Below are 25,236 nucleotides of genomic sequence, written 5' to 3' on the forward strand. Positions count from 1 at the left end.
GGAGGGAGTATTTCTCTTTTTTTCTTTAGTTTCTTCTTCTTTCTTTTTTCTTCATTTTCTTCTTTCTTTTTAGTATTTTATCTTCATTTCTTTTTTCTCTTTAGTTTATGTTTCTTTTTCCTTCTCTTTCTTTTCTCATCATCTAATTGCATTCATTCTTAATATAAACAAAAAATAAAGTATCTAATTAAATTAATTATTTAAAATAATTAAATCAATTGAACATTTTTATTAAATTATTTATACTCATTTTAACATTGAAATAACTAACTAAAAATATTCAACTTTTTATATCATTATAACTACAATTTACAATGTTATTTTTATTAAGGCTATATTGATTAGTTACTAATTTAATGTAAAATAATAATAATAATAATAATAATAATAATAATAATAATAATAACAACAACGTGATTCAAAATTTATGTAATTATACTATAATTATTTATTAAGGGAAGTGTTATATTGCTAGCTCAATGCTTAATTGCTAACTACAACTTAATAATAGCCATTAAATATTCAAATTAAAGGTCTAGATCATTAACCACAAAATGTCAATACGATCAATAAAAAAGTAATAAGGCTATAGGATTAATTCAGTAAAAATCAATATGAGTATTAATGTCAAGTTAGTTATACCTAACTTTATAAATAAATCCCAAAACTTTAAATTCATATAACATATATGATGCGTATTTTAGAGTATCTGATTCAGTTCACACAAATTATCAAGTTTAATTAATTAACTCTAATAATACTACAATACTGCAAGATTACAATGTCGTAGTAGTATTTCAAGTGTCGATCCACAGGGAGCTAAAGATTGTTTACACTTAAGAGCATATAAAAGCATACAAAGATTTGATTCTTGATTTCTGAAAGTTAATGACAAAATAAAGCAACAAGTTAACTAAAGAAGACTATTCAAATGAGAAAATATGTCACTCCAAGTTGCTCACTAGGATTGTATTGTTCTACACCTATTCAACGAAACATATCAAGGGATTAAAACATCAACCTAATCACATACACTGAACATGTACGCGATGAGTAGTTCACAATTAGCTGAATACATAACCTATGAACCAATTTTCAATGTTTATAAACTCCCGCGGAAGCGATGGAGAAATAAACACCTACTATGATCACCTACTTAATCCATTATCAAATTATCCTCTGAACAATTCTAATTCAATAGCATACCAACAATCAAACATTCCTAAACTATGTTAAAGAGACAATAGCAAAGGAAAGAACAACACTACATTATTAGCCAAAAACATAGTGGATAAACATTAAGCACATTGTTGGTAACAAACACATGAGTTCAAAGGTGTAGAAACATCCATACAAAGCCTGGATTACAACTTGGAGCAACATAGAGAGTTTAGCCTACACACATGGTGAAATTTGCAACAAAAACCATAGGAAACATGCCCTCGTTGAGTGGAATCGGGATTTGGAGACGGATCGTCAGAATGTTGGCCGGAATTTCGTCCTTTTCTTCTTCCTCCCCTCTTTCTCTCTTTTCCTCTCCCTTTTCTCGTGTCTGAATATCTCTCAATGTCTTCCAAAACCGCCCCAGAAACCAATTTGAAACCTAAAATTCGGCAGTTTTCGAGAAAAACGCCTGAACGGGCAAAATGGTGCCAACCCGGGCGTTTTTTATGCCAACCCAGGTGTTTCCACTATCCCTGGGCGTTTTTAATGCTGAAAATGCCCGACCCGAGCGTTTTTACCGGTTTTAACTGCTTCGCGCAACCTTCGTCAAATGGTCATAACTTCTTCATCCGAGCTCCGATTGAGGCGTGCAATATATGCACGCGAAGCTATTTCAAAGATGAAAATAATGGTGGTAAGATAAAAGAATTTGGACACCATCTTGATAGGCAACGAACAGTTTCAATCAGACCCTACTCCACATGTACATCTATCAACTAGTAATATATAATAATCAAACCTTAATGATCAATTGATAGATGATTTAAATATACAAAATAGGAGAAAACTTAGAGTATAATTAGTATCATTTGATTCACATCAATTTTGATCAAATTAAAGATAATTTTATAAGGATTTCAACGATATACTACATGCATATGTTCCGACGTAAAAATTTGAAAAAAAATTGAATTTTTTTTCAAATTTTTACGTATTTTTGACGAACAGATTTATGTCAATACACCTTACATAATATGTCAATATTATGCTTGTAAAATGTAAATATGAAATTGTGTTGACATTATTATGTCTTCGTGTTGATGTCTTTCATACACTATATTGACATTGTATTTCTAAACCCTAAATTTGATAGTTGTTATTATCTTTTTAATATTAAAAAATGAAAAACGAAATTACACATAACAAATTGTAGACCACAATATTTCTAAAATCTTATGGTCTTAAATTAGTTGTGGTTAGCAACTAAGGGATAAGTTAGCAATTGATCTATCCCCTATTTATTACTATAAGTTTTTAGTTTTATAAAAAATAATATAATAATTAAATATAATTATAACTATAATTATATTTAAGTATATTTGAATGATATAAAATATGAATTAATTATTAATTTATAACATTATCAGAAATTCTAAAAAAAAATACTGAAAATAAAATGAACTTTCAAGAAAACAGTAGTAGTAACATTCAAGAGTTTACAAAAATACTACTCCACACTGACAGGTGAAGGACGCATCTATATTTTTGAATTATTGTCTCAGGCCACCTTAATATTTAATGCTTTCTCCAACCAAGCACCCGACCCCCCAAGAAAAAGAAAAATGTGTGTGCTCTACGTAATTGCCAATAGATTTGAGATTAATCTACAATTTCAGAAATTTCAATGTAACAAATCGATGTGTTTTTGGAATGTATAATAATTGACTTCTATCAATTCTTCCCTCGCGGACGTAGAGAATTTTGAATTGAGTGTCTAAGTCGACTTTCGTTAACTTTCATTCCTCGAGAAGCAACAAATAGTAGTAACATGCATCATCTTATCGAGCAGCAAATGAAACATTTTATTTGAGAAGTAAACTTATGACAAACTGTAAGCATCTCATTAACATGTTTTAATGAGATTATGAGCTTCGCCACACCCTGTAAATCATCACCAAGTACAGAGGGCTGCTGCTGAAAGGCTTTAGCAAAGGTAATTTGAGTTCAAGATGCCACGCTTATCATATATAAATGAGAGTTTTTCAACAGCACGAAAGAGCATTCTTGTTATTTGCGTGACCCAATCAAGGAACAGAGAGAACACACTCGGTTTCTACAAACAAAGCTCAAAATCTGTCACTGGAGTGTCATGATCAGGCAGTAATTGATTTAAAAAGGAGAAAAACCATAATGTAAAATCCATGTCCAGGATGAACGGACTTCTTCATTCACCAAAATTAGGCATTCACAAGTCAATCTGCAAAGAAAAGGATGTGCAGTTAGAACAAGTGTATTCACTGTTTAAAGTATGTACATTAAAACCACAGAAAAGAACAACAAATTACAGTTATTATGAATTTGTTGGAGCTACAACCATTTTCCAAGTGATATGGATCAGTAATATCTATACCAGCAAATATTGATAGCATTGTAAGCCTTTAATCATTTTAGTTCAACTTCCACATGTAGTCTGGACCTATCTCTATCCGAAAACCATTTTCCTTTTCCTTTTTTTTAACAAATAGACATAGAGATTAATGTCATATGTCCACATTATGCAATGGTGCTAAGGCTTGGCATAAACAAATTCAAATTCAACAAATCAGCATAATCAAGCCAATGTTTTGACAAATTAGAAGGCTAGGGAAGTAAATTAAGGATTCAACAAATCTGGTCGTGGTTATGATGATATTTCAGTGACCCAAACTTAGGCAAACAGTTGATGTCTTGTGATTAATGCCTTGGTCTTTAAACAATTCATTTTACCCCAACTTTCTGGGCAAATCCATTTGATTCTAGACACTACGAGTCCACTGAATCTACTTGTAATGATGTGAAATTGTGAAGTAATACTCATATATAGAGATTTTATCTGCAGAGTGACTTGTTTAGGGTTTACATCAAATGGGCTTCAACAACTTATAACAGAAGCACATCTATGCACCTCGTAAGAGATATTTTGAGATAATCTCAATTGTCCTCAAATGGTAATCATTGACATCAATTCATACACCAGGAAAAAAAATAAAAATAAAATCTTAAGCCAAAAATTATCACCCAGCTAGGTCAATTAACAGATTATACATTCATATAAAATCGCAAGCAATCGGAACATCTCTGACCTAATTGTCAAATTCACTACAGCGCAACAATTATGAATCGAGATTCAAAAATCAATCCACAAATTCAGATCTCTGTTCAATAAAACAAATTCTAGGGTTTGCATCCAGATTGAAAAAGGACGTAAACTTACGCTTTTTGTGCCTCTGCGCGAATGGAGACTTCGCCGCATCCTCCTCTGAAAATAAACGTACAAAGTTACCAATGAAACAGATCAATCGATCCAGAAAAATTGGGGAGAAATGGGGATGGTGGATTAGGGTAATACCGGTGAGGCCGAGGGACATCTTAGTGACAATGGTGCCAGTGACTGCGAATCCGACTAGGAACGGCCAGCAGCGTTTCCATTCTCTCTTGAAGAACACCGGCCACGGATCAAATTTCCTCATAGCGACTGTTCTCTCTCTCTTTCTGTGATGAAATGCGACGAAGGTATGAGAAAAAAATAGGCTTCTGTGTTTAATATACTCACCAGATTTAGCTAAATGGGCTTGGCCCATTACTGTGGTTTTAGCCTAGATATAGATATAAATATAAATTTTAGTTTTTTGTTTGAAGCAGATAGATTTATGAATTTATTTTATTTTTTATGATTGCAGTTAATGCACAAATATGTTGCAGTTTCGATATAATTTTTTGAAACATTGCAATAACATTCTGATATTTTAAATAACTATTGGAAAGTAAATAGTGTAACTTGGGATTGTTGCCATTGATACAGCTGTAAAGTGCACAATATACCCAAATCCACTATTCTTAGATAATCCAACAGAGATTTAAGACAACAACAAAAAAAAGAACCAGAGAGAATTTTAAAGAGGAAATCAACCTTCTATAATTCTATTCATCAACCACTTTGATAATCAAATTAAAGAGGTGATTAGTTGAGTACAATGTGTAGTTGTACTTATGCTAAGCAAGAATAGAAAAACCGGAATATGATCAAACTAACTTCAATAACACCAGAAAACCAGGATTGGAGTCTAGATATCGACACAGTCGATGATCGAAAAACTAGATTGACTGCCATTGATCTTCACCACAGAATCCCCATTAAAAGGGCCGACTGACCATTATGGAATCTAACATATTGCTATATAACTATCAAAAGTAGACAAGAACTCAGTTCACGGCACTTGAACCCGGGATACACTGGCATTTTTATAAATTGCTTCTACAGACTACAGCATCTCATGCAAACTGGGTCGAATGAACAAACTGAAAATGATCACGCAGTTTCCACTTCTTGTTTTGGGATGCTTGCTTCCTGTTTAGGCACACTTTGTTCTATTTGTTTTGTCATGGGGATGTATCTCCAACAGCGCTTGTGGACACCGCTGATTTTCTTCGGGGCATCAGCAGCTGGCAAGCCTGCAATAGTCAAAACCCATCATTGGCATTTCATCCATAAGAAAACCAATCAAATGTTTTCTTGTAACATAGAAGTGGTGGGTGATCACACACATCTCTACTATTGAATTCTTTAATATCAAACAGGATGACCAGGTCCTTTTTTAACACACACATTACTGGAAAGTCATATTAATGCCGTAAGAGTTAAGCCAATCTAGGGCCAGTTGAGACAGCTGCCCTGTCCATACTTGAAAGGTTGGTGCTTCCAGCCCGGTGTATGACAAGTATTTACAGACACCTTCAGAGACTAGATTTCGCCAGGGTCGAGATGGTGAGTTTAAAATACAGGCTGGCAAACAGTGTAAGTAGCACAGCCCAAAGCAATTGCTCAAAGATTATTCAATTTGCTCCGGACGCATGCTTTGCAGCAAATTAACAGTGAATATAAGCAAATCATAATTGTTAACATCTTCAATTAGAGAATCTAGAAAAGCATGCTTAAACAGCCAAAAAAATGGAGTGCTTAAACATCCACTGCTTGTTGAAGGCCAAACAAAGTCACAGCACAAGCAACTAAAAATCACACCAACAGTTTAGTGAGTTTCTGTTAACTTCATGGTATAAAGAATTAGGTGTGATGCCTCGCAGATTGGCAGTTCACGACACCATTAAGACAGCCTAAAGCAATTATTTTAATCACACTGAATCTAAAGCTACAGAGCTAGCAAAAATAAATCCTCTTGAAGTATGTTTCTTTATGTGAGGCCTAGATTGGTTAATATCCTCTTTGAATTAAAGGATATGACTATATGAGGATAGATTTGAGGTCCAAGGTAGCAGACCCATTGTCAAAAAAACTTGTGTAAGGCTGTAAGCTCAACCGTCAGATGGGTCAAACGTCAGGATTTAAGGACACACCGATACCATATTTGTAATTTTAACAGTGTTTTATAGTATTCAGATAATGGCCATGACCCATTCAACAAGATTCCTCGATCCATTACAATTTTTTGCAGTGAAGGATTTAAGAGATGAATCTTCAAACTCTCACCCTCATTTCCATGGTCGGAGCTAAACACCTAACTCAACAAAAATAAATAAAATCCGACACTAAAAAAAATGCCCATGGACATGATATTTTTCAAAATTTGGGAAAACTAGATACTGCTCAGTTTGAAATCCAATCTCAATCTAATGGATTTCAAATCCATTTAATTCATATCAAACCCCTCAATTCAAAGACCACCCTAGAATCTTTTAGGTATTGAACCTTTGTGTTGCAGAATTGATCCTCACAGAAGCGTAGATCCCTCTCTAAAGACAAAATACAAAAATCTATAAGTTCAACAGGCAGTAAGATTGGTTTATAACTTTATAAAAACCTTACAAAATTAATAGTGTACATCGTCCAGAGCAAAAACGACACCTTTTTTTCTGTAAAAAGAAGAGCTTATCTCTTTATAGTCACCAAATGGTTGCAACTACAGTCCAATACATTTATCATACACAATGTAAACGAATGTAAGTTCAACAACAGGAAAAGCTAGATCAAATCAACAAAACCATGGAAACAAAGGTAAAGCATACACATTGTCTCAATACATAACAAAGATAGTAGAAATCAATTACAGTACCATTTTTGTGAGCAATCCCCCAAGCTTTTCCATGTCTTCCATCCTACAAAAATTCATCAATTAATAAACAATTCCTTACAAACAGACTCCAAAACACTCGCACATTAGGGCAAAACGGGAGCATAGATTACTTTGTAGAGATTGATTTTGGTGATCTCGTAGGAGACCTCGGCCCAGTGAGTTTTGGCCATGTGATGGCCAAGTCCCCAGTTGGGAAGAAACTGGGCCACCTCAAATAGGTTCTTCTTCTTCTTCCGCTTCGGCTTCTTGGCTCCGTCGGCGGCGGGGCTGGTGGGGGTGCTAAGACCGCGCAGGAAGGCGAATGATGTTCTGAAGAGGTCAGAAGCTCTTCCTATGGAAATGGTGGCCCTTTTAGCAATGAGGGAAGTCGCCATTTTCGTGAGGACACCTGATTTGGCTTGCTGTTTCTCGAGGTTTATGCTTTCTCACTAACCCTATGAATCTCTCTATCGCGCAGTCGCACAGTATAAAAAAATGAAATGAAAAAAATGAAATTTAAATTGGTCAATAATAATTCTTCATTTACACTAAGGACGTGATATTCCAGCTTCTGGCCTGTTGTTTTTTTTTTAAAAAAAACATGACTGTAATTTACAAAATAGTTGAGATTATGGAAAATATTACGTTAATTCTGCAATTTCTCCTCATATTTTCCACAATCCATACAAATATGAGGAGAACAAAATGACTAATTATGTGCTTCCATAGAAATCCAAATATTTATTTATAATCAACACGATCATTTAGTCTATATTTGGCAAGAGTTTTATTTAGGAACTGATTGTAATGTCTTGTAGTTGAGGATTATCTGAGTAAAGTCGATAATGAGATTTAATATCTCAAATTCAAATATCATCAAAATAACTTCATATTTTCATTTATAATAGTACAACAATGAAGTAGTAAAACATCACTAAAAACAAGATATTCTCTTGACGAAACAATTTTGCCATAATATATGAAAGAAGAAAGGTGTATCACTATTTTGCTACTTAACATCTAAAACGTATTTCTGCCGAAATAAACTTCATAAAATTTACGTTAACTCTCATCTCACAACAACTATCTTCGCAGTTCTATTGTACAACAAGTGTGGTTAAAATCAGTAAAGCAATGTGTAAGTAAATTAGACCCCAGTAATGTACAAGCTTGCAGCAAACACAATATCCCTCTTTATCGCGTTTGAAGCAGTTTCCATTTTCTTGTGAAGTGCAGAGTTCCCCATAATCGCTGCTGCATTTCTAAATTCGCGGCATGTTTCATCCAACCTCACTATCGTCCTAACAATCATGCCCTCAGGAACATCGGTGAGTTCACAGATGTCCGCAAACGGGGTGCCCTGACAATTCAGCATGCCAGGCATTAGACAAAAATTAGCATTGATATAAGTTTAATGAATTCATAGAAAACCAGATTTGATTATCAAGCAAATATACAGTTTCACTCAGCTCTACTTTTTCCAAAACCTTGCACACCAATAGTTCTCACCCAATTCCAAATCCCAATGATATTGTGTCTCAAGTATTTATCAAGGATTCATCATCAGAAAACATTTCTGATGGTGTTTCTAGAAATCAAGGGTCCAACGGAAATGAGGTCCAGAGTTTTCGTGGATTCAAACCTAATTAAATGGCTAGTATAAAGCAAGTAGGATAGCAGGTGGCAGGGTAGGTTTAGATAAGGGGAAGAGAGAATACCTTTGCCCATTCATACACAACTTCAACCAGACCAAACTTTAGATTATCCCTGGCATATTCCTCAGGATCAACCTGCACTTTGAATTCTGCTTGAAGCTTTCCGAGTCTTATTGCCGTGTCACACAATCTAATGTACAGGCAAAAGATATTACTCGTACTATTTAATATACAAGAAGCAGACATCAAACCATACAGTTACACCTTTGAACAAATTTATATCAAGATCATGAATAAAGAGCCAATGTAATTATTGTACAGTAACAATTCAGAGAAATATGAAGGGATTTGACAGAATCCAATTCCAAATTGGAAAGACAATTACTATTCTTGCAAATAATGATCACAAGCTAAGTATCAACTTAAACTAGACTGAGACAGTACATATATTTATTTAGTGTCTTCACTATAGTGTGTGATGCACAATTAGAAAGAAAAAGCAACAAAATATTTTTTACAATAATGATTATGAGGTGCTACTCTGGCATTCTACATCTACTCCTTTGGCTTGCTCATGATACAGGTTGGTATTAGATGAGCATTTTGAATTAAATAAGCTGCAATTTGTCCAAAACTAAACAGGTGAGGACTGTTGAACAGTGTGTTTTTATGTTTCCTGGTGTATATCACTACTTGTTTAGATAGACCTCGTACGGTATCCTGGTAGGTAGACACTTTTATTTGAGGATTAGATTCTAACCCAGCCTCCTCTCCCTCCATATATACAAGAAAATATGTACTTGTATAATACACTGAAAACATGTGCTTCTTTCATGATTTTTATTATAAAGGACTATGCAAGGTCTAGCAATTGAATTAATACTTTGGAAAATTAAGTATGCATCATAAATCACAGTACTAAAGCTCGAGTATGTCATTATTCAAGGTCTAGCGTATTAAGACTTTGTGAAGCAGCTATTATGATGACAGTAAATGAAAATAATTAAATGTTTCTTTTATCCTCAATTGTGGTATAAAATGCATCTACGCACCCCCAGTATAACCAATGTATGCAATATTTGCTTCAGTTTCACGGAAATCCTTTACCATATAACATAATATCAATATAAAAGAAATAGCTCAGCTCTCTCTCTCTCTCTCTCTCTCTCTCTCACACACACACACTATCGCATAGATATAATTGTGAGCTAAGCTTTGCATAAAAATGTACTCCCTCCAAAGTCCACGAAATGTTGTCCACGTTTGACTTGGCACGGGTTTTAAGAAATGTGAAGAAAAGTGAGTGGAAAAAGTTAGTGGAATATAGGTCCCACATTTATATATTGTTTTTGTAGTAGAATGTGAGTGTAATGAGTTAGTTGAAAGTGGAGTGTAAAGAGTAAGTTGAAAGTGGAGTGTAATGAGTTAGTTGAAAGTGGAGTGTAATGAGTTAGTTGAAAGTGGGGTCCATTTACTAAAAATGGAAAAAAAGCAAAGTGGACAACATTTCACGGACTAACCGAATAGCAAAACTGGACAACATTTCACGGACGGAGGGAGTAATAAGGGAACTTTGTGAGATAAATATCAAAAAAGTTAAATTAGTTAATACCTCTTTTTAGCTTGAGCGAGCCTTGGTGTAAGAGAAGGTTCAGAAGTGTTCCTCTGCTGAAAGACGAATGCAGACATAATTGCCACAGCTTCTTCTGGCTCCAGGTCATTTAGTTGATTCTCAAATAAGCATTCCGTACATATCAACTCCTCTCCAGAATTCATTTCACAAGCAACCCTACCTTTGAGTTGTACTACAAGATCAGCATCTATGCATCCAATTTCTTTCAAAACATCAATCTGCAGGGACAAGACTTTCTTGTTAAATAAATTATTTAAGTTTTGCTAACAGAGGTTTCTGATAGTGCAGAGAGACTAGGCCACATACCCGGCCCTGAAAGTCAGGCATCTGCTGAAGTGCTTCATCGGACATTTGAAATTTTAGATCATTTACTTCCTCTTTGTGTCGTTTCAATTCCCGAGCTAACTTAATGTTCTCTTCCAGTTTGACACAACCATGGCACTTGCTTTCTGACATCTTCTGCAATAAGTTGGTCCATCTATAGTAAACCTCAACAACATCCGGATTTTTCAGCTTCAAATCTGGCATAGAATACCTTTGCTTAGGTTAGTTATGTTACACAACAGACGAGGAGATGATAACATATGGGAAGAACAAAAAGTTACAGTCCAAGGACAGCCAATAAAGATGAAAGCATATGAAAATAATGAACAAATATGCAACCCAGAAATCAGAACAAATGCAAATTAGTTTCCGGCTTTCAATTATTTCACTCAGCAGAACAAAAAAAACAATGAAGAAATAGCGGCAATGGATGTCACATCTCACATGCCATACTGTAACAAAAATCCTAATCTTAAGGTGTGCATGAGCTAGAAGATAGCTCATAAAGTCATAATAATCAGATTCTGTGATACAGTAGCTAGACTGCTGGAGTTAGAGATTCCATTCTTGATTGCCTAATAAAATACATACTCCAACTGGTAGTTTAAAATTCATTTTGCTCAGTGTTAATCAATTATGAGAACATTTTGCAATAACTGTTTAAAAATGCTTCAACCCTAAGGTCACAATAATAAAGACAATTCCTTACAGTTCTTGCAAATATGTTGAATACCATATGAAGCTCAAGAAAACACTACCATCTGACTGAAAAAAAATGCAAAGCAGTATACTTTCATACCTTTTACTGGATCCAAAGCTGGGGGGTACTTGTTTCCATCAGATTTCAGAGACGACAGCTGCTGTACAGTAGATGAAAAGGCACCAGCACTACCCTCTTCAAGGAGTCGAACTTGGTCGATCTTTATTTTCTTATTGCATATGGATAAAAACTCATTATTCCCCACCTCTCTAACCTCATAACTGACTCCAGAAGCAGAACCACGGTAAGGTAGTTTTATGTTGACGGTTCCAGACCCTTTACGTGATGTGACTGTAGAACAATATTCGTCTTGCAGGCCACGTCTGGATTTTGGAACTAAAACTTGGAAGTCTACATCTTTTTTGTCTTTACTATCTGATTGACTTGTCAAGATCGAAGGCAATTCAGGAGTTAGCACTAGAACCAAGTATTGCTTGTAATTAGCTGAAGGGGTTTTCACAATAGCACCAAGCAGGTGATCTTGGGCCTGCAATTCATAAAAAAAAAGAGAGAGAAAAGTGTTAGCTTGGATTTTGATGATAAAAAAGCAACTAGAAAACATACATCTAATTGACAACAAAAGTTTATGATTACATAAGCGATACCCATAACCTAGAAAACAGAATATATTTAAATCAAAATTATTTTAGCAGTAGCTTAATTTTTTATCTAGTAGCATTGCGAACTCATCCATATGCATATTTTTAGATAAATGTAGTAATACTGTGGACTCACCAATTGTGATTTGACAATTACCACCCTTCCCGGAGATAGATATTGTTGGGAAGCTGGAGAGAGCATAACTGCCTCTATTATCATGTTGCTGTGCTTTTCAGCTTCTGAGTACATCACATAATAGTCCTCTATAGCTGGTTCACCTTTAATGCATCTGCAACCACGTTACAAGCTTATTGAAATTTCAAGAAATAAGTTGTATTGCAAAGATGTCGTACTGACACTAAGATTATTTAACAGATCACCAGAAGGCTTGGAGTTTTGTGGCAATTTAGATAGTATATAGCTTAGGGACGGGATCAAAAATAAGGTGACTCGTAATAAATGGTGCCGAAAAGGTTTGCCAAGGATATCTGAGGTTATCCTAGGTTGGATATTTAGAGAGCTTTCAGAGCTCAACATGCTGCTATGCTAGAAGTAACAATCCATGCATTTGACAAATAACGATGATGTAACAAAGGCTTCACAATAATGTAATACCATAAAAAAAATGTAGTACTACCATTCAGGCATTCATACACCAAAATTATTTTCTAAACTGTACTTATCTCCCATTGCAATGTTTATAGAAAATAGATGTGTTTAAGAAAAATAAAAAGATGTGAATTTTTATTTAATAAGGGTCACACTGCTTAGCAGCTACAATTTCACGGATCTTTGAGTATGCCATGCATTAGTAAATCTTAATGTTCAAGCCACCAGCTAATGCATGTCAAATAGTTTGCACTCAAGCTGCTAAAAGTAGATTCTTTAATTCTTACTCAACAATTTTTTTAGGTTGGGCAAGCTTTCGCATTAGAAGTTGTTGCTGCTCTGGAAGTTTCTTCTGAGCATGAAATTCAGCAAAACTTCTTTTCAGCATGTCTTCCACCTATAATTAACAATACCACAAGAGACCAGCAATGTGAGCAACTGATTTATGCAAGCTCAATGCATCAGCAAATATGATGTTTTAACTAACAAAAAGAACACACTCAGAATCTATCTCACATCAAGATCAGATCACTAGACACTAAACACAAAAATTCTCACCTTTGCTTGCTATCATAGATATGAAGGTATTCATAGGAAAAAAAGGAGCTAAGCCCATTCCTAGTAGTCAAAGCACATTCTATAATAAACCCAGAAATATACCACTAAATTTATTCTAACAGTTTAAACAAATAGATGGGTAAGTAGATTAGCGGCCAATTATGGTGTGCATTTTGGAGTAACTATAGTTAATAGACTAACTATCATATACTGACTCGAAGACAATCATAATAGGTTTTATAAACTGTTTTAGAATATTCTCTCTGGTAAACATACCATTGAAAAAACAAGCTTTCTTGAAATGGATAGAGAAAAATGCACTAGCACCCGTAGATAAAAATTTCTTATCAGATATCTACTGATCTTAGATCACTTTAATGTTGTTTCAACCTTTAGAGGGAAAAGACTGATACAAAGACCAGAGAAAAGATGTGAATCCAAGATCATTGTAAAAAAAACTTTAACTTATTCATGAAAAAGTAATCACTACTGCTCAAAATTTAGAAAGGTTGTATAAAGTATTGTAACTGGCAGTCATGGAAAATTTATAATTCATTCTCATTTGGGTGCATCAGGTTCCTACCTTTAACTCTTCAACCCGAAGAAGGTGCAAGATCATGATATAAGTGAGTCGAAACTGAGATTCGAGCCTAGTCGCACTGCCAACTATAACATGCTTTAAATCCTTCTCTTCAGGAATTTCATCACGGCAAAGCACAACTACAGTACCAATTTTATCAAGTCCTCTCCTGCCTGCACGACCGGCCATCTGTGTATATTCTCCGGGAAGTAATTGTCGAAATTCCTTGCCATCAAATTTCCGTAAGGAATCAAAAACAACCTGTCAAAGACAAATGAGAATTTTCAAAATAAGATGTCGGTGACAGGGAGTTCTTCAACATCTTAGCCTATTACTAAAATAACTACTGACCAACAAAAGTGAGATCAAAGTAGCTGCAAGTTTTTAACCAAAAATGTCACTAGATGTAAACTGAAAAGCATAAAGAGACAAGAAAATAGATTGATGAGGCATTCATTTGCAGCAAGAAGTTATCAATGATGGCTGTAAAAAAGAGATTGTAGTTCTTTTCATCATGTATAAGGAGACACACACAGAAGAAGCTCATATCACTCATCAAAGCATGGCAATGGAAGTGGAAGATGAGGGGCATACACTACAAGGCATTCTGTCAGTCAGAATGAAATTTTGCCATTGCAGAGTACAAGATTTAGGTCCACTGGAGAAGGACAGTTAAGGAGGACTTGTGGCACTATAACCAAGCAGCAGTGAATTGGAATATTAGACAACAAGCAAAAGACAAGATGTAGGGTGCACGTCATTTAGCCTTATTTTAATGCTCTATTTTATCAGCTTAGTACATTGAATTAAGTATGAGGCTGAACTGCAAATCATATATTACTCATGTCTCAGCAGGAATTATCATGTCAAAACATAAGCCAGGTTCTTCTACGCCGGTTTTATTTTATATTGAATTAGAAGCATAATAGTGTTGTTATAGCTGCCTTCAAACAATCTTTAGTACTTTAATCAGAGTCGAATTATTAAATTTGTTCAGCAACACCAGCAGTATCCAAGAACCAACACAAGCACCTAAACATAAGCTAATTACAATCAAGCAACAGAATATAGCAAAATTGTGGCATAGATCATTTCTTCACAAAAAAGCAAAGTATACTGTTCAGTTTTCTTCATATTTATATAATCAAATATTTTCCCCCAAGGAACACTGAACCCAAAATAAACTGAGATGGTTAACAATTGACTTAGTGTCAGGCAAAGTTTAGTCAACTAACTTGTTCTGCAAAACCTTCACTATCATAATGATTATCAGAATGATATGAGCAACATACAAATCTAGGTAATGGTTTTACTTAACCGAGAGAATATTTGTAAACATTGAACTTGAAAAATTAGCCAGAGAAGAGAGTGTCCAAGGAAGATGAAGATTCATCTCTAGTCATCTTCAGAGCAACTTACCGTTCTGGCTGGGGCATTGACTCCCATTGCAAATGTCTCTGTTGAAAATAGGATCTACAAACATGGAAGTACGACAACATCAGACAAACCAAAGAGAAAAAAGCCGTGTACAAACCATATCCTAATTCCCAACATGAGGAATATAATATTGAAATGAATATATATACGTAGGGTGTGGATCAAATAAGAACTACATCTGTAATGAGACCTAAGAATCAACAATCGTCCTTGTCCATTTAATCAGGCGGTTACGGTTGCTAATTAAATCCTGAGTTTTCGCAAAATTCAAATCAATCATGCAAGAATCTCGCAAAACTGGCAGCTACCTTATTCATACAACTACGTAGCTTATGCAAGTATAATGTATTCAGGTGCATGCAAATGACTACCTTATGCAAGGATAAGGTATGTAAGGTTAAAATAAAAATTAGAGTGTGGGGTCATGTCCTAAAAAAGAATTGTGGTATATTTTGTGGACGACAAAATAAGACAAATTGATGTATAAGACAATTGTTCTCACTTTAGCCCTTATCTTCTACTAGATTTACAAGCGCTCTCATAGTTTTTGTCGTCTCTAGGCACAACTAAAATCCCCACAAAATTAAAAATGATAATATGCCAAATTCAGTAACTTGAATTTAAATACTTCCTCCACCTCATTCAAAGTGTCTCATTTCTTCTAGGCATGAATGTTAAGTAAAATGTTACTGTATTAGAGTATAAAGTGTATTGGGCCACATGTGTTTTTAGAAAGAGAGAGAAAGGTCAAAGACAGTTAGACAACTAAAAGTGTTTCTTATAATGGAATGGGACAATAAAAAAAGGAAAGTGAGACACTTCGAATGGGACCGAGAGAGTATATTTGTTGGGATAGTTACAAGCGGGTACACACACTTGTATGTGTCTATATAGACATGTATATATGTACTCAAGTACTAAAATACACATTTGTGGGCCCGCTCTAGTACATCCACCTGTGGCAATATATCGAAAAAGCATAACTTCCAACAAGAAAGGGCTATAAACAAGCTGGCAGCATTGAAGAAAGCTAATTCCTCTGATATTGAACCTATGGATAATTCGACTCAAGCGGTGAAAACACTTTTAAAATTAGGATGTTACCTTGACAACCCCACGACAAAAGAGCATTTCAACAACTTCCTTGACTATTGGAAGCAAGCCTGCATGGTGTACTCCAATGCCCCTCCGCAGAAGACCTTGGACTCTAACAACCTATGGAATACATGCATATCAAGCCCAGCATCCACAACTTGTTGCAATCAATTCAGTTCAAATATCAAACCTGTGGCAGATTTCTGTCTGATCCTTTGAGCCTCGAGAATGCTTTATCACAAAAGACCCTGATTTCACTTTTTTCGCTGCTCATTGTGAGGTCTGTCCCAGTCAAGTTGTCTGCAGATTTATCACAGCGGTTCTTGGAGAAGCAGAAAATAACAACCTGTGTACATGCGTCAACCAGTTGAGTAAATGCTCTTTCTTCTCAATAGGAAATGAAATCCATATCATAGTGTTAGGTAGAAGGTATATGACTTGATGGATAGAGTTGAGTACTTATTGTATAAGAACAACTCTGTTTAGCATTTTTTAAAGTGTTTATACATCATGATGGATTTCAGCTTCTTAGCACCAGTTCTAAACTATGAAGTGGACTTGAAAAACAGATAATACTCATAAATTAGTTCTCAACTCTTCCTTCTAATACAGTTATCTACGACACATCACCAGAAGTTCTTAAAATTTATTTTTCAAAGAGTAGGCATAATTCAGACTTCAGGAAGTATGGTGTATCACTATAAAATAGAATTATTTTTCAGGGGACCAAAGAAAAATATAGTGTATAACTTCTCAAGCATACAGGTAGGAGGGACTTCTTTGAAAGCTTGTTGATAAGTGACAGCCATATAGAAGCTTCTGATCTCCTCGAACCCCAATTGTTACTTGTGCCGCTTTGAGTTCCCCGGTTAGCTCCAGAGAAGTTCACTGCATTCTGTGATGCAGCATGCTTATTCTGTTTTGCATGAGAAAAACTTTCATGCCTCTTGGCCCTTTCATTGGCCACTGAAGACCCAGAGTAAGATCCTGAACCACTAACTGTAGGTGAGTTCTTTATCTTGTGAAGATCTTTGGCAGCTTTTAATCCCTGAGGGATCATCTTTTCATTTTCACAGATTTTATAAAGCTCTCCAGAATAAAAGAGGCAATGTTCCAGCGGGACTGGTCTTTTTGTGGTCCTAAACAAGTTTTAAAATCATAAATGAAAAATTGAAGATAGAAGGAAAAAGCAATATGATAGAGAATGAGCTAAAAAATCACATCCTCAGAGGAGGTGAGGGATAGAGTTAAGTTTAAGTTGCTAGGTGCGTACCCAGAATTTATTTTTATTCCACTTGTTGCAGGAATTGGAGAGTATGAGGGTAGAATTAACTTATTTAGGGATCACAGGCGAAGATATTAGTACAACTTAGTTTACTTTTTTGTAATTTTATAGGAGATCTAACACAGCTCTATTTTCTGTATGTTTTTCTACTTATTTTTGCATATTCCTTTTCTTAAGTAAGTAAGCATATTTTTGTATGTATAGAACTGTGTATCATATTCTTTAATCAAGCAAACATCACATTAACCTATTTGTTCTGTAACTGTGCTTTTCCAATAAACTCGTTTCTTAATCCCACAAAAAAAGTACTTCCCCCATCCCACCATTATATTCCACTATTTCTTTTTGGGATGCCCCAAATTATAGGCCATTTTCCTAATTTTAATTATCCTAAAACATTCTTCTACCAAAATATCCTTATTTGTTATTTGTGGAATAAATAAGGGTCCAACAGAAAAACTATGCAAAGTACTTCATCCAATTTATTGCATGTATTTTCTTGATAAGCGCTAAACTTAAAGTGGACTAAATTGGCGGGACAGAGGGAGTATACTTTTGTGCATAAGAACAGCAGGCAGTTTGACTCATAAAAATGCAAATGGACACATCAAGAAACTATACTGACCCTGTAACTCGAATTTCCTTTTCCTTTGTCCTCCCAATCCAGTCAGCAAATTCAATTGTGTTTGGTACCTATAGTACTGAAAATATCATTCTAGACACCACCAGGATAAAATAACAGATTCTAGTCACACAATTAAATCACTTTGCAGTTACACATTAATTGGAAAATTTTAAATAACAAAAACCCGGAAATCTTTATCAAGAAGTGGCGGATTCAAACAAGTCAATATGCATAATGACAAGACAATAGTTTTCAATCTAATATTGGCCATTTAAAAATTCTCCAAAAAAGTCTCAAAGTGACCATTCAAATAGATGCCATAAAACAAAATGAAGGATCAGCGTCGCATGATAGGAAGATTGTTTCAAATGATGGTTCTAGGACTACTGTTTCATATAGAGAAGAATTGTGAACAAGTGTAAAATGAAAAAAATTACAGATGAAACAATATTCTTCTGGTGGTGGGGAAGCATACACTCTTATCCCTAGGCCATCTTCTTCTGGTAGAAGGAATTTTTGAATAATCTAATTAAAAGATGGAATATCCTAAGGAGAAGTAAATAGCTTGGCTGTGCTAGATCTGCAATTTTATGACCCGCGTCAATTCATTTATTTGACACATAATGTTACAACCTTTTGAATATGATACATAAGTCAAACAGTAAGCTCAAATTCAAAATGAATATGCACATATTACAGATAGCAGTGAACTTACTATTACTCTTTATGTAACAAGATCAAATTCAGAGTGCAGGGTGAGAAATTCAACCAAGAAGAAAAATTGCAATTTTATCACCAATTTCATATCAGCAATAAAAAATATAAATCAGAAGAGGTACATACCGTCGCTGAAAGTAGCACAAAGTTGATATGTCTGGGAAGCATGATGATAACTTCTTCCCAAACCACCCCTCTTTCAACATCATTGACATAATGTACTTCATCAAATATAACCTATCTTTCCAAACAAAAAGTAAACAAACAGCAAGAGTCTCAGAAGTACACACTGCACAATAAGGCAAAAGGAATAAATAACTAAGCATAGGTTGATGGGTCATGGGAGATCCAATCAATATAGAGACAGATGACACACACTCCAAAAGGAAATCTCACCCATTCAATGTCACGTATGATATCAGCACCCCTATAGAGCATTGATCTTAATATCTCCGTTGTCATGATCAGACAAGAAGCCTCAGGCCTCAAGCTAACATCCCCTGTTAGGAGTCCAACATCAAATTTTCCACAAAAATCTCTGTACTTCTGATTGCTGATGGTCTTAATAGGAGCTGTATACACAGCTCTTGTACAGTGCTGCAAGTTTAAAAGGCTTTTAGCATTACTATCATTCACAATACATGCAAACCATTAAAACAGTATTTTGATGAATTATCAATCACAATCTCTACAGACCATTGAAACACTATCGTCAATCTCAAAAGGGTTACAAAATAAGGCCCTTGCTTGGGGCAAAATCATCAGAACAAACAATAGCTATTAAATGGATATCATATGATCAATATATTTCAACAAACACATACATGAAACAGTAGACTTACTTTTGAAGCCAGTGCAAATGCATATTCTGCAACAACTGTTTTTCCAGCTGATGTATGAGCAGCCACAAAAACAGATTTCCCTCTTTCAAGGTAAAATATGGCCTGTGATGTATTCAAAGAAAATAACTTCATCAGACAAAGCAATCCAGTGTTTCCAGCATCAATATAGGATTTACGGGTTCCATTTAAAGATTAAAAAATATGGGTGTCACTGAAACGATCTTGCAATGGGCATTCTAACATCACCCTCAATTATATGGCTGGATGTTAGCTGACAACCTAATTGGGTGAAGAAGTTATACAGCAAAATTGCATGTCAAGTGACGTAAACAACTCTTGGGTGTAATTACACCATTAATTTGGGATTGTTGGACTTTTTTTTTGCACTATGACATACGTCAGCCTGTAGGTGGGAATTTTCACCTTACACCTAAAAATATCATTCAATTCGTAACTTATTTTAGTCATTCATACCAATCACCATCTTAAAATCTTAAAGTCCAATTTATCTTCTCCATTTCATTTCTTGTACATCAATCAAGGAATCTGCTATATCGTTAAAAACGCATTTATCCCCTTCCAATCAGCCAAACCAACAGACTGCATGAGTTGTAGGCTACTTGTAGCCAACCATAAATTCTGTCCTCTTTGACAGATGCATCACATAAATAAATAAAAAAACTTGATTCATTGTCAGAATGAGTGGTTTCCAAATCATTTTACAAAAATAACTCAAAACTGTCAGGTTGAAAGAAAGATCTATGTGAAGATTTACACACAAGAAAGATTATGATTTCTTAAGTCCCATGATCATAATGAAGACTATTAAAAGACCAAGAGATATGGTAGAAAATTTCGTACATAAGTTTTTTATAAAAAGGTGCAAATACATTCAGACCCATTAAGATCAGCCCCACAAATTTACCAGCAAAAATAGCATTAGGCTACCATTCAAGAATCAAGATATATATCACAATTCATCAAACTATAATAAATCCAACCTACAGATGATTACTCAATTATGTAATATTTTCTACCGTCAGAATTTGTTAATATTAACTTAGCAATGATGATTACCTCCTTCTGGAAAGGATCGAGTTCAAATGGAAAATCAAGTGCCATATCAGGAACAAGTTCGGGAAACCTTTCGATAATTTCATCAGTACTGCCAGTAACCGCCCAAACCTGAAGATAAATATCAGATTAAATCTGACCAATCAGGATCATTTAATATACAACGCTGAAAAAATAATGGGTATTTGAGAAACCACTACCTCTTTATTCTGTCGTTGACCAGTATCTGTATCTCCTGATCTTGATGTTGATTCAGCTGATTCGACAGTCAAAATTTCATCTAGAATAGAAGGTTCTTTCTTGAAAGCGTCAACAACTGCAACTAACTCTACTTCAGTTTCTGTTTGGACAGATTCATTGGGCAACTCCAACTGATCTTCTGGTCCTGACACATTACCTGAATAGCAGCTCCGACATTAGCCTTGTACAACAAAAAAAAGGCCACATATGTCTAGACTTATAATATCTGACTGTTCATAAAATCTGAAACCTGTCACATACATAACACCCATAGTTCTCAACTGATCAGTCATTGAAAAAGATTTCGCAGCATGAGAATTGGGTGCCATTTATACTGAAGCTGCATTTTCATTTGATCAGCCAGCATGAACTATCACATATTTAAGGAACTAGGAAGAGACCGTCATACAACCAAAAACCACATGTTCACATGTTCTTCTCTATTTAGCTTGCATAAGATGGGTAGGTATTGCCAAGATCTATCAGATAAAGCATAAAGACAATCTAAAATACAGCCTAGTTAAATGTAAATAGGACCACAACATGTACAAGTTGGACAGACCATCTTCCTCAGATATCTTGACATCATCTTCCCAGGCTTTCTTGAACAAGTCATCAAACTGCACTGATAGCTCGTTCTGCGCTTAACATTAACATCGAAACCATCAAAATAAAAGAACAATAATAGACTGCTTCTGTTCAGTAACACAGAAAAGGCATATTTATGTATAAAAATAAAATGCCTTAATAAAGTGCCAATGGAATGAGGTATTGAAACTTACCAGCCTTGCATCTGGCGCCCTTCTCTCCACAGTTAGGTTCTCATAAACTTCCCACCTCAAAGGGTGTGCCTTCAAAAGTTTATGAATATTAAAAACAATATTGAAGTTGTGCAATATTATGGATGTATGAAGAGCATAGCAATATTTAGCATGGACAAAAAAGCTGTGCCATTGCATGCAATACCTTGAGATTGCCTAGATCCGGTCCATCCTTAAAGCCTGGTGGTAGGATTAGTGCAGCCTCTCCATGCAGAAGCCCACGAGCCCATTCACCATTGCAAGCACCATCGGGATAAATTTTTCCCAAAGAATCAGCATTATCAAGTCCCCCGGGTCGAAAAGGACGGCTATTTATACTTCCTCTCACAAAATCCTTTGCAGGCCCAACAATTCGTGGCAGAGCACCTGAGTCCTGGGTTCCAAGTACCACTTCTGATACATCCACCTGGAAATACCATACAAATTATTTGTGGACAACTATAATTTCTAGATTCGCCAAATAAAGTACAAGTAATGTAGTTGCCATCATTATTAATTCCAAAATAAAAGCTCAGGGCTCAACAATAAATCAATAACAAATCAAAATATTGTTGAGTAATCATAACTAGTTGCAAAAGGCAACCATATATGTGATTTATGTGTTAATCCATTCACCTTTTGCTACAGTATGAATCAAGCCCGTTTAAATTGAGTCCAGTTGTCACAGATCTTACTTGCATCTTCATTTATTTGTAGTCCTCAACAAGTAAGATCCAAAAACAACTTTAAGGGCTAACATGGATTACATTTGAAACTTGGAAGATGGAAGAAGATCAGTGCTACTGTATCAAGCAATTAAGCAGAGTCTTTACAATGGTTCCTATTTATTAGCTTACCCTTGTTCAAATAGCATTAATTGTCACAGAGAACATATCTTATTGGGTTCCTCTCCATCATTGCAAATGCTATACATAGTCTATTATCATTACTTTTTCAGGTTCATACTTTCAAATGCCATGAAACAAATCCAGGCCTATGAAAATTTTAGTTGATTTGGGGTGCTAAATCTTGTACTCCTTCTCTAACAAGTTTTAGTTGATTTGGAGTAATACCTAACTAATAATGGGATTCTTCTTTCTTAAATAGCTATAAATGCTCCTTGCGGCTGGAAGATTGGACCTAGACAGGATCCAGACAAGAATTTCTGAACAAGCAAGGCCAGCCAAGGGCTATATGAGATCTAGGCAGGGCTTTTAGGAACACTTAATTTTCAGTTCAAACAAACAGTTTTAAACTAGCACGGGCAGTAAATTTGAGTGTGACTGATTGTTACCTATGTCATGGACGATAAAAAAGTGGAGGATAGATCAGGCATTCAGAGGGGCGTATTTTCCATCATGCATTATAAATGAGGGGTGCTCAACTAGCGTGTCATAATGGGTTGTGGATAGTTGTAACGTACATTTGATGATTTACAGAGTAAATAAAAATCAAAGAACATGCTTTCTTAGCAAAATCTATAAATTCTGCAAGTTGAGAACTCTAGTAATCGCACAACCTTGCGACTTAAGTGTACATAAATCACAAAACAACAGCTAACATATGTAGTTGCTTGATTTCTATCTCTTTAACATCTCAATTCACAGCCTGCAATCTCAAAGGTTATGAATGATCCCTCTATGCTTGAACTTTATTCTTTAATAAATTCACTACCCTTGGCTTTTCATTCGATATTTAAGTGAAAATGTGCGGAAAGAGGTTAGGTTGATACAGAATCAGTGTTGCAATTACATGGAACCTAGACCAAACAGATTTATCCATTTCACTAATCAAATTGCCTAGTCAATTGATCAGGGTCAATGTACCCAGAGTACTAACACACTCAAGTCCTGGTTCATAAGATCTAACTCGAAATCGTGATCACAGTTTCAAAACTGCAGTGGCCCTAGGTTAATACAGAAACGTGAAAAATAATAAACAACTAGAAGAGACAAGAAGGAAGAAGCTCATACCTCCACTGACTGAGGCTCCCACCTCTGCGAGTCCGGCCCATTCTTTTTGCGCCTAAAAGGAACTTCCCAAGATGGCACAATCACAGACCGCGGAATCGACGGCTCTGGTTGAATTTCAGCTCTGTCAAACCAGTCAAATTCCCATTGTCTGCCAGCATTTTGCGGCGAAAAAACATCTTCGTCCAGCCTCGGCAATAGATGCTTCTCCTTCACATATTCCTTTATCGTCTCCGGTGTTTCTTCAGGGAATGCTGGAGGCTAACCACAAATTTGCGAATTCAACCACGACATGAATTAACTCCAATTCACAAACTCTTCCATCATATGGTTAGAAATAGAACATGCTACGCATAGTGATATCGATGGATTCTTCAAAACTAGCCCTAGTTCAATAGCTCGGCGGTGCAAGCAGAATTCATAACTGTTGGTCGAAATTAAATTGTTGATTGGCATAGAAGGAAGGAATACTTACGAGAATGAAGTCGGGGAGATCGTGGAGGCGGTTGGGGCGGTCGACGGGTGGAAGAGGCTCAACGGTGAGGTGGCCGCTGTGGCCGGTGAACCCGACCCGGAAAGAAAGGCCGTTGGCGGCTGGGACCCGATCCATTTCTTCTGTTTCTGCTAAAGCACACAACAGTGCTCCAACTTTGCAGTTGAGGAGAGTGAAACTGACTTCAAATACCTTTGTACCCTCAGGGGCAGATTTGTCAGACTCTTTCGTTGGAATTAGTGGAATTGGATAATTTGGGAATATTTTGCAATTGATGGGTACGATACTAAAATATTTTAGATAAATTTAGATAATTCCATAATTCCATGTTAAAATAATTCAGATCATTTTGCTATTAAATATTTTACATCATTCCACGTTAGTTTATGGAGGAGTTTATACTGCTCTCTTTTATCGAATAGAGTTAATGTTTTATAAATAATTGTTGTAAATACAATGAAATTTAGTTTAATTATAGTTTATCTCATAACTATGAAAAAATTATATGAACGCACTTTAGCGCAATTTTTATGGGCAAATTTTTAGACCTCATATGTGTATTGGTTTGATTATGTGATGAATATGTATGTATATTAATTTTACAAATGCACTTGATTAGCGACTCATACGTGTACTAGCCACGTTATTTTAATAAATCCTAGTTGGAT

The 25,236-nt window shown here is 35.4% G+C and overlaps 3 protein-coding genes across 3 annotated transcripts; all 3 read right to left on the reverse strand.

Moving 5' to 3' along the window:
• Positions 1 to 3,359: 3,359 nt before the first annotated feature.
• LOC125211267 (ATP synthase) lies at positions 3,360 to 4,728 on the reverse strand. Its single transcript, XM_089068868.1, is given in 3 exon segments — positions 3,360 to 4,406; positions 4,409 to 4,462; positions 4,553 to 4,728. Coding segments are annotated over 3 exon segments (204 nt in total). The 5' UTR covers positions 4,674 to 4,728; the 3' UTR covers positions 3,360 to 4,377.
• Positions 4,729 to 5,223: 495 nt separating this feature from the next.
• Positions 5,224 to 7,761, reverse strand: LOC125211272 (uncharacterized). The gene is made up of 3 exons (XM_048110999.2): positions 7,403 to 7,761; positions 7,272 to 7,314; positions 5,224 to 5,655 (listed from the first exon to the last, which is right to left on the reverse strand). The coding sequence occupies exons 1-3, from the start codon at positions 7,664 to 7,666 to the stop codon at positions 5,513 to 5,515; spliced, it is 450 nt and encodes a 149-aa protein (XP_047966956.2). The 5' UTR covers positions 7,667 to 7,761; the 3' UTR covers positions 5,224 to 5,512.
• A 445-nt stretch (positions 7,762 to 8,206) lies between these two features.
• LOC125214076 (RNA helicase, ATP-dependent, SK12/DOB1 protein) lies at positions 8,207 to 24,735 on the reverse strand. Its single transcript, XM_048114950.2, has 23 exons — positions 24,551 to 24,735; positions 24,079 to 24,336; positions 22,272 to 22,532; positions 22,088 to 22,156; positions 21,868 to 21,943; positions 21,266 to 21,462; positions 21,069 to 21,176; positions 19,992 to 20,093; positions 19,546 to 19,746; positions 19,276 to 19,386; positions 18,433 to 18,500; positions 17,286 to 17,661; positions 16,713 to 16,868; positions 16,532 to 16,642; positions 15,410 to 15,463; positions 13,994 to 14,251; positions 13,140 to 13,249; positions 12,379 to 12,532; positions 11,683 to 12,130; positions 10,866 to 11,080; positions 10,539 to 10,777; positions 8,990 to 9,116; positions 8,207 to 8,631 (listed from the first exon to the last, which is right to left on the reverse strand). Exons 1-23 carry the CDS (start codon positions 24,683 to 24,685, stop codon positions 8,419 to 8,421), a joined length of 4,047 nt encoding a protein of 1,348 aa, XP_047970907.2. The 5' UTR covers positions 24,686 to 24,735; the 3' UTR covers positions 8,207 to 8,418.
• Between the last annotated feature and the right edge of the window lie 501 nt (positions 24,736 to 25,236).

Source organism: Salvia hispanica, chromosome 3 (genome assembly GCF_029641045.1).
Source record: "Salvia hispanica isolate PSC_SH4W2 chromosome 3, Shi_PSC_v1, whole genome shotgun sequence".
In the NCBI taxonomy this organism is placed as follows: Eukaryota; Viridiplantae; Streptophyta; class Magnoliopsida; order Lamiales; family Lamiaceae; genus Salvia; species Salvia hispanica.

Bases quoted from the DNA above. Each gene is read 5' to 3' on its own strand.
- LOC125211272 (XM_048110999.2), bottom strand. From the start codon at position 7,666: ATGGCGACTTCCCTCATTGCTAAAAGGGCCACCATTTCCATAGGAAGA. The intron at 7,315-7,402 runs GTAATCTATGCT...GAATTTTTGTAG, and splicing joins CCAAAATCAATCTCTACAAA to GATGGAAGACATGGAAAAGC. The intron at 5,656-7,271 runs GTACTGTAATTG...TGACTATTGCAG, and splicing joins GGGGATTGCTCACAAAAATG to GCTTGCCAGCTGCTGATGCC.
- LOC125214076 (XM_048114950.2), bottom strand. From the start codon at position 24,685: ATGGATCGGGTCCCAGCCGCCAACGGCCTTTCTTTCCGGGTCGGGTTC. The intron at 24,337-24,550 runs GTAAGTATTCCT...ATTTGTGGTTAG, and splicing joins ATCTCCCCGACTTCATTCTC to CCTCCAGCATTCCCTGAAGA. The intron at 12,533-13,139 runs GTAAGAATTAAA...ACGTGGTTGCAG, and splicing joins CAACCTAAAAAAATTGTTGA to ATGCATTAAAGGTGAACCAG.